General features: G+C 47.3%; 1 protein-coding gene across 1 annotated transcript; it reads left to right on the top strand.

Annotated features, from left to right (window-relative positions):
• Positions 1–269: 269 nt before the first annotated feature.
• Positions 270–3606, top strand: PRR13 (proline rich 13). The gene is made up of 4 exons (XM_039255062.1): positions 270–371; positions 965–1003; positions 1382–1746; positions 2977–3606. Exons 2-4 carry the CDS (start codon positions 985–987, stop codon positions 3019–3021), a joined length of 429 nt encoding a protein of 142 aa, XP_039110993.1. The 5' UTR covers positions 270–371; positions 965–984; the 3' UTR covers positions 3022–3606.
• Positions 3607–9739: the final 6133 nt, after the last annotated feature.

Here is a 9739-nt window from a genome sequence, read left to right as displayed (position 1 = left end):
GTGTCGCACCCTTTGGACTATGACCTCAGAGGGCATGGGCTGAGTTTCCTCAAGGCCCCTCCAGGGACTTTGCCCAGAAACTCGCTCCTAGGTCTTGTAGGTCTCTCTTGGCCCCGCCCCCAGGGATTTCCGACCGGCCCGCCCCTCTGCACCCGCCTCCGCCAGGGCAGCCCCGTTCCGCCCCTTTTGCAACGGTTGTCCTCTAGCCTAGTTCGGACTAGACTGATTGATGAGTGTGTTCTCCAATCACTGACGCTGAATGATCACGTAATTACCAATTGTGGTGGCAGAGGCGGGTGCTGAAGCCTAGGGTTGGGGGTGACCAGGAAGTGAGAGCCGAGGATGAGTCAAGCTCTGGCGGTGGCGTAAAGGTGACCGGGCATCTGGGTTCCCCAGTTTCCTCCTTTCCCCGTCCCCGGGTCAGGGGTCTCTTCGCAGCCGGGAGCCAGGATCTCCATTTGCTCTTTCTAACGCGGAAGGGGGTGTGTCTACTACATTTGTAAGCGGCTGGGGATCTCTCCTGAGCCTCCTACCCTGTTTCGCCGGGAGGCGGGTCCTTCTCTTAAGTTGGTGGGGGTGGGGTGGTGGTCCTGTCTCCCTCCCCCCTCCCGAGGTGGGGCCGGTAAAATTAAGATCCTTCTGTAGCCTGTGGGTGGTTTAAGTCCCCACGGAAAGGGAGTGAGATTCGCGGACTCTGCCCCTCTCCTGAGGAATTAGAGACCTCCAGCTGCAGCCAAGGGTAGTGGAAGGTGGAGAGATCCTAGAAGCTAGATTCCTGTACTTAAGAAACGAGGGGGAAAAACTAGGTAGGGCGAAGGAACGGGTGGAAAAAAGCATTTATGTGGAGGTCCTGGAAGTTGTCTCTGAGTCTGCTGCGGGGCTAGAGGCGTTGGGTTTGGGCTCGGGGGCAACATCCCTTTCCCATCTCCGCACCGTCATCTTCCTGCCATTTCTTTCTCCTCAGGCTGGAGGAAACACCTGAACATGTGGAATCCCAATGCCGGTAGGTACTTGGGGGATCTCTTCTCTCACCCCTACCCCTTTTCCTATGAGCCCCACAACAGGAAGTTTTCATGTCGGTTTTTCCTCTGCCTTTCTAGACCGCAAAAGCAGTCCTTAGGCCACAGCTGACCAGTGCTCTTTCCTTAGAGTTCACGGTCTCCCTCTCCCCCACGCCCTGTCAGTCCTTACCTTTCTCTCCTACACAGCTGTGTCTCCCCTATGCTCCATTCTCCTTCCTCACCTTTGCGTTTCCCTCTAAGCATTGAGTGAGAAACGGGACCATTCTTTTTGTAGGCATTGTCAAAAGGTCTGAGCAGACCTTGTTGTCAGAGGGTCTGAGCAGTTCTGACCTTAATTTATTCTTTGTTTCTTCCACCAGGGCAACCAGGGCCAAATCCATACCCTCCTAACCTTGGGTTCCCCGGAGGTTCCAGTCCTGCCCATCCACCACCACCTGTAAATCCTGCCTATCCCCCAGGCCCCTTTCCAACTCCTCCGGCAGCCCCTCAGGGGAATCCAGCTTTCCCCCCAGGTGGCCCCCCTCCGGTGCCACAACCAGGGTATCCAGGATGGCAACCCCTAGGTCCCTACCCACCTCCCTACCCACCACCTGCTCCTGGCATGCCTCCTGTGAATCCCTTGGCACCTGGCATGGTAGGACCGGGAATGGTGATGGACAAGAAGATGAGGAAGAAAATGAAGAAAGCTCATAAAAAGATGCACAAACACCACAAGCATGGCAAGGTCAGTGCCCTCCCGAGCCTGGCTAGGCAGGGGTGCCCCCTCACAGGGACTGGGCTGGCGGGAATGGGCAAGGGGGGATTGCAGTCAGAGGATGTGGAGGAGCCATTATGTGGCTCTGGTAGATGGTTCTTCTTTGTAAAGGATTCCCACTGGTAAGAATCTGATGATCTTGAAATATCAGGCTAATTGGACTTTGTATCAGGGAGAGCTAGGCTGAGCCTTAGAATAGATACTGGAATCTAAAGCCCTTCCTGTCTGTCTGTCTCTCTGCTAGAACTTTTGTTTTCCCATCCCCGACCCCAGATAATTGTTATAGCAACTTGGATACACACCCACCTTCAGTGTTCTCGGGGTGTTGTGTTAAGTACATGGGCCTTTTTGTCCTGCCACCCAGAACGACTCTCAGTGACTGTCAGCTTCAGATAAAAAGTTCACCCACAGCCCCAAGGTGAAGCAGCTTCCTTCTAGAAGAGTGTTAACTAGCAAGTAGCTCTCAGGAAAACTCTGGAAGGCCATAAACCAACCTGGATCTTGAGGAGGCCTTAGTTTACCTTTTTCTGCCTAGTGTTTATTTATTTGCCTTAGGGCTTTGGGCACTACCTCCTGGTCCTAGGCCTTTGGTAGAAGCTTGAGGAGAAGGAAAGATGAGGTTAAATTGCGGGAGAAATTACCCTGGAGAGACTCAAAAGTGTTTTTGATGGCAGTTGATGGCAGTACGCGTGTAAAGAACCTTGACTAGTACTCTCCCCGCCTTCTCTTCCACCTTCCTCACTTTCTCCCTTTCGGGACTAGGAAAAAGTAGATAGATGGGCCCACAGCTTCTGTTTCTACTCACTTGTCTTAGAATCATAGCTATGAGAACTTTCCATGCGACCCATCAGTAAGCATTTGTAAGGTAGCAGCTTTCTTTTAGCACTACGCTATGCTAGTGCCGGTAATGTATCCCTTGCCGAGACACTGAGTCAGGTAGAGAAAGCTGGAGATATGCTCCAAGTGCAGTATTAAAGTTCTGTGCAATAGTTTAGGAGGGTTTAACCCACTCCTATATGTTCACTGCTGAAAGACATGCTTTGCTTTTGCTGTTATAAGGGACAGTCTGTTTCAAAACTGCTGACCTTCTGAGGAAGCAAGGGGGCGCTGGGCGGAGGGGAAGAGCACCAAAGAATGTCCCATGGAGTGATCAATGGTCATTGGATCTGATGCTGTCTCGTTTCCCCTTTCCCATTGCAGCATTCCTCCTCTTCCTCCTCCTCTTCCAGCAGTGACTCTGACTGAATGCAGGGCCTGGACCCTTCCCTCAAGCCTCTCCAGTTCTGCTCTCCCATCAAGCTTCAGATGCCATCTTGTTACCAGGGAAAATTAGCTCTTGTGCCCTTCCTCGCTCACCCCCCAATCTTCACCTTACTCTGCTGGTCAGCCCTAACTGCCTAGGGAAAATGGGAAAAGAACTCCCACGGGCCAGCAAAGACCTTTTTCTCACTACTTGGATGATGAGTTTAGCAGGACTATGTTTGGAGGATGATGAGGCCTTTGAGCCAAATCCCAAAGACAAGTTTAAGATCTGTAAAATGTGTTTGTTTTTAAACTTTTTCGTCTGCAATACTTGTAGTTGGGAGCTGTTGTGGAGATTTAACTATGGAGGAAAAAGAAACTGTTTTTGTAAGGTGGCTGGCACACTTTGGTGATTCAGTGGCAAATACATTTCCCAGCAGGCCTTTATTGATCATACTAACTGGAAGGCTGCTGGGAGGTGGAGTCCATTTGGAACCTAATCTCACTCCTTAGCGTGGTAGGCTGGCTCAGGTCCTTCTTATTCTCCAACTCTCCGTGCAAATAAAACTGTTTTTCCTTGTCTCTGTTCACCTGTGCCATTACCTTGGTTGGGCCCGGCACATTCTACCACTTTTGCTGCCCTTCCGTAGACCCTCCAAAGTGTATCAGTTTCATGTCAAGAAACTAGAGCTTCAGTGAGGAGGACACCATATTGTCTCTATGTTTCTTAAGTGAGAGGAACCTTCAGAATTGATTCAGCCTACTGGAATGAATCTTTACTGTCTTCCCTTCAATGAACAGAAATAGGTCTTTAGCTTAAGTTTTCATATCTGCTACAGTGGTTCTTAACCCTGGCTGCCCATCAGCTATCAGAATGATTTAGTGTTTTGCCCCAAACCTATTGAATAAGACCCTCAAGGATTGGGCCCTACAAATCACTATTTTTAAGAAAACATGTGGGCGATTGTGAGGCAGAACAAAATTGGTGGCCCCTGATTTACTTTTCGCCATGCCTGGTGCTACATGTCAGGTTCTCAAAGATCTGAGGAGAGGGAAAAGACATCCAAGAGAACCAATTAATAAAGATAGATGTTATAAAATGCTAGAGGGATATAAACCTAGAAATAAATATAAGGGAAGGAGGAGTCAAAGATGACTCCTCAGGAAAAGTGACATTTCAACTGCCTCTTGGGCCTGGAGCATGGAAAGTATGAGTAGAAAAAAAAAGAATGGATTTTCCAAGTGGGGTGGGGAGAGGAGCTGGGAAAGGTATGTGTGCTTAGGTACAGAGTCACAGAATCCCATAGTATGTTTGGGAATCACAGGTCTCCCAGTGGGGCTAGATTGGTTTTCTAGAAAATTGTTTATTGAGGAAATACCGTGTTCTGGGTGCTGAAGCTACAGAGATGAATAAGACAGTTCCTGCCTTTCATGATTCACAAGATCTAATGGAACAGATGGACACGTAAATAGATTACTGTACTACAGTGAAAAGGACCACAACAGATACATGGATCAAGCAGTGAGAGAACAAAGGAAGGAGTGGCAGTGCCACTGGGAAAGGAACTAGATCCAGGCTGGGCTTCAAAAAAGTAGGAGTTGCCCAGTTGGTAAACAATACCAGCTAACACTGAGCAATTTATTGTGGGCTTTATGTTTATAACTTCTATAATCCTCACAGCAACTCTATGAGGTAGGTACCATTTCTTTACCCATTTTGTGGGTAAAGAAAACTGACACAAGAAGTGGTTCATCAGTCAGGATTCAAACTCAGGCAGTCAGTCTCCTGAGTCTGTGCTCTTAACCCAATGGATTCCAGGCAGAAGAAACAGCTTTACAGAGGCACAGAGTTGTAAATAGGGGTAGGATGAGGGGTGTCTGGGTGGCTTGGCCGGTTGAGCATCCTACCATTGATTTGGGCTCAGGTCATTATCTCATGGTTGTGGGATTGAGCCCCAAGTTGGGCTCTGCGCAGACAGCATGGAGCCTGCTTGGGATTCTCTCTCTTCCTCTCCCTCCGCCTCTCCTCCGTGTCCTCTCTCTCTCTCTCTCTCAATAAATTAACATTTAAAAAAATGGGGGTATAATGAAAGTTTAGTCCTTGAGACTGAGTTACCATCCAGGAGCCCAAATGCAGAAAATGAGGCTGAAGTCGGGGAGCTGAGCTAGAGGGAGTAGACTTGAGAGATGTTTCTGAGGTGGAACCCACAGGGCTTGAGGATGGAGTGTTGGGTTTGAAGAACAGGGAAGGAACATTTTTTTTTTTTTAATTTTTTTTTAAGGTTTTTTTTTTTTTTTTTTATTTCGAGAGAGAGAGAGAGAGAGCGTGAGCAGGGGAGGGTCAGAGAGAGAGGGAGTCACAGACTGAAACAGGCTCCAGGCTCTGAGCTGGCAGTCAGCACAGAGCCCGACGCGGGGCTCGAACCCACGAACCGTGAGATCATGACCTAAGCGAAAGTCAGACGCTTAACCGACTAAGCCACCCAGGCGCCCCGGGAAGGAACATTTTTAGTTGGCTGTATTGCATCTATGACTTGGCCCTGATGTGAGTTATATGAAATAAATGCCTCAGACCTTTCTATATTAAAAAAAAAATTTTAATGTTTATTTTTTAGAGAGAGAGAGTGTGGGGGAGGGGTAGAGAGAGAGAGGGAGACGCAGAATTCGAAGCAGGATCCAGGCCAGGCTCTCAGCACAGAGCCTGGTGTGGGGCTCCAGCTCATGAACCACGAGATCATACTCTGAGCTGAAGTTGGAGGCTTAACTGACTGAGCCACCCAGGCATCCCTAGGTCATTCTATATTTTAAAGCTTGCTTCTATTTGATAGGAAATCCAAGACCAAAGCCTGCTTTGTTAGTGTCTTGGATTTGAGAACCATTCTAATGTTTTCTTCTCGTTATTCTCCATTATTCATTCATTCATTCATTTTAATTTTTTTTTATAGTTTATTTATTTTGAGACAGAGAGAAACAGCATGAGTGGGGGAGGGGCAGAGAGAGACAGACACAGAATCTGAAACAGGCTCTAGGCTCTGAGCTCTCAGCACAGAGCCTGATGTGGGGTTCGAACCCACGACCCGTGAGATCTGACCTGAGCCGAAGTCGGACGCTTAACCGACTGAGCCACCCAGGCGCCCCTCATTCATTCATTTTAGAGGGAGAGAGCATGTGTGTGCATGGGAGAGGAGGAGAGAGAGGATCTTAAGCCTCTGTGTGGAGCCTGACTTGGGGCTCGATCCCATGATCCTGGGATCATGACCTGAGCTGAAATCAAGAGTTTTCAGAATTCATCAGCTCTTCTTTTTTGAGAAGGGAGATGTGGGCATAGGGGCATTGTGGGGTGAAGAGAAACAGATGTTGTCAAGCTAGAAATAAGGAGAAACATAGCAGGGGCTAGAAGGGGAAAACACAAAGAGAAATCACGAAATTAGGGAAGAAACTCACTTCCTTTCTCCCCTGCCTCTCTTTTTAATGTTTGTTTATTTTGAGAAAGAGACAGACAACATGAGCAGAGGAGGGACAGAGACACAGAACTGAAAGTAGTCTCCAGGCTCTGAGCTGTGAGCACAGAGTCCCTTGTGGGACCTGAACCCATGAACCATGAGATCATGAGCTGAGCTGAAGTCAAACGCTTAACCAACTCAGCCACCCAGGCACTCCACTCTCTTTTTTTAATGTTTATTTATTCATTTTATTTTATTAAAAAGTTTTAACATTTATTCATTTTAGAGAGACAGAGTGCAAGTAGGGGAGAGGCAGAGAGAGACACACAGAATCCAAAGCAGGCTCCAGGCTCTGAGCTGTCAGCGCAGAGCGCCATGTGGGCTCGAACTCACAAATCACGAGAGCATGACCTTAGCTGAAGTTGGACACTTCACCAACTGGGCCACCCAGGTGCCCCTAATGTTTATTTTTGAGAGAGAGAGAGAGAGAGGGAGGGAGACAGGAACTGAACCCCATGCGGGGCTCGAACCAATGAATCATGAAATCATGACCTGAGCTGAAGTTGGAGGCTTAACGGACTGAGTCATTCAGGTGCGCCCTTTGTCCCCACTCTTAATCATGGAGAGCACATCTCCCCTTCCTGGCTTTTCTAAGCCATACACACAGTGCCTTGCTGTTGTTTTGATATTGTTACTTCTCAAAAATTTATCAACTTTTTATATTTTTATTTTTTTAACTTTTTAAGAAAGTTTATTTATTTTGAGAGACAGAGCATGGGAGGGGCAGAGAGAGAGAATCCCAAGCAGGCTCTCTCAGTGCAGACAGAGCCTAAATGTGGGGTTCAATCCCAACAAATTGTGATATTATGACCTGAGCTGAAAAGAGGAGTCAGATGCTTAACCAACTGAGCAACCGAGGCGCTCCCAAAATTTACTAACTTTTTAATAGCTGAAAGTAATACATGTACTTGAGAAAAAGACTGTAACTTGTTGTTTTATCTTTTAAAATTTATCTATTTTTTTTAAGTAAGCTGTATGCTCAGCCTGGGGCTGGAACTCATGACCCAGAAATCAGAAGTTGCACGCCCCACCTACTGAACCAGCCAGGGGCCCCAGATGGTAACATTTTTGAAAAAAAATGTTTGTTTGTTTTTGAGAGAGAGATAGCAGGAGCAGGGAGGGCAGAGAGAGAGGAGGACAGAGTATCTAAAGCAGGTTCTACGCTGAGAGCACAGAGCCAGATGCAGGGCTTGATCTCACAAACCCACAAACCATAAGATCCTGACCTGAGCCGAAGTTGGACACTTAACCAACTGAGCCACCGAGGTGCCCCCAGATTGTAACATTTTAATAGGAAATTCAGTGAAAAGATTCTCCTCTCTTCTCAGAGAAGGAGCCAATCACAACTACCAGATACTTTTGAAAACTTCCAGAGCTATTCTGTGCAGAGTCAAGTGCCCCCTTTTTATTTCTATCTTATATTGTTCTATTGTCCCCCTCCCTTACTTTATATGGGGGCATACTCTAGGTCCTCTTTTTTTTTTTTAATGTTTTATTTATTTCTGAGAGAGAGAGACAGCGTGAGCAGGGGAGGGTCAGAGAGAGAGGGAGACACAGAATCTGAAATAGGCTCCAGACTCTGAGCTAGCTGTCAGCACAGAGCCTGACGCAGGGCTTGAACCCACAAACCGCGAGATCATGACCTGAGCTGAAGTCAGACACTTAACTGACTGAGTCACCCAGGCGCTCCGGTCCTCAGAGCCCGATGTGAGGCTCGAACCCACGAACCGTGAGATCATGACCTGAGCTGAAATCGGACGCTTAACTGACTGAGCCACTCAGGTGCCCCTCTAGGTCCTCTTTTGGACCTAACATTTTCTCATTTAATTGTCTGTCTTGGAGTCGATCCCATCTGTGTGTATGTGTGTGCACGCGTGGAAGTGTGCTAGTGCTTACGACCTTGTTTTAGCACCATTCAATTTACCCAGTCTTTTATTGTTGGACTTTTAGATTGCTTCCAGTCTTGCTATCCACTGAACTGCTGCAGTGAACATTTTGGTATATTTATCTTAAACTGAGGTTGAGGGATTCCTGCGTGGCTCAGTCAGTTGAGTGACTTTTGATTTCCGCTCAGGTCATGCTTTCAAGGTTTGTGAATTTGAGCTCTGCACTGGGCTCAAGCTGACCGTGCTGAGCCTGCTTGGGACTCTCTCCCTTTCTCTCTGCCCCTCCTGCTCATATATGCTCTCTCACTCTCTCTCTCTCTCTCTCTCAAAATAAAAAAAAAAAAACCTGAGGTTGAAAAGTCAGATGCCCATGGCTATATCTGGCTGTGAGTCTCTCTCTCTCTCTCTCTCTTTTTGAGAGCCCATTCTCTGTGCTAAATATTAGAATTTTTTTTTTCATGTAGCCTCCATGCCCAATGTAGGCCTTGATCTCACAACTCTGAGATCAAGAGTCATATACTCTACAGACTGACCCACTCGGGTGCTCCCAGATATTTTCAATCAAGATTTAGAGTTCAAGCTAGAAACTCTAGCAACAGTGGGCCCACGTTCCTGAAGGCACATTCTGGCCCCGAGTAGTGGTTATTCCTTATAGACGGATCCTGTGCTCTCCAGTCTTCTCATTCAACTTCCTGTTGCCTTCTTTCTCCCAGTTATATAACTTGCCTGTCTCCTGAGAGCACTGGGTTTACGCCCTATTTTGTGCACTGGTATAAAGCACTAAAGATGGTGGTTCTCAAATGTGTTTATCTTATGTCTTCACCACCTTGTATCTACCAGGGAAATCTAGGAGTCTGCCATTCTCTTCCTACTATAAACAAAGTATAGTATGGTTTCCTCACAGTTGACAATGGGAAAGGACAGGAAACCCGTGAGATCTAAAATACAAATTGAGAGCCACCTGGGTTGTTTAGTTGGTTAAGTGTTCAATTTCGGGTCAGGCCATCATCTCATGAGTTTGAGCCCCACATGAGGCTCTCCACTCTCAATGCAGAGCCCACTTTGAATCCTCTGTCTCCTTTGCTCTCTACACCTCCCCTGCTTATGCTCTTTCTCTCAAAAATAAATTAAGCATTTAAAAAAATCATTTAAAAAATCTCTAAAAAACTACAATACAAATCGATACTTTAGGGGTGCCTGGGCGGCTCAGTTGGTTAAGCATCTGACTTTTGCTCAGCTCATGATCTCATGGTTCATGAGTTCGAGCCCCTTGTCGGGCTCTGTGCTGACAGCTAAGAGCCTGGAACCTGCTTTGGATTTTCTCCTTCTCTC

This window comes from Hyaena hyaena, unplaced genomic scaffold (genome assembly GCF_003009895.1).
Source record: "Hyaena hyaena isolate Hyena2069 unplaced genomic scaffold, ASM300989v1 scaffold_510, whole genome shotgun sequence".
In the NCBI taxonomy this organism is placed as follows: Eukaryota; Metazoa; Chordata; class Mammalia; order Carnivora; family Hyaenidae; genus Hyaena; species Hyaena hyaena.
Note: the sequence above shows the minus strand (reverse complement) of the source record. Positions and strands in the feature narration are given on the sequence as shown.

Coding starts and splice junctions, on each gene's coding strand:
- PRR13 (XM_039255062.1), top strand. Junction 1,747..2,976: donor AACACCACAAGCATGGCAAG/GTCAGTGCCCTC, acceptor TTCCCATTGCAG/CATTCCTCCTCTTCCTCCTC.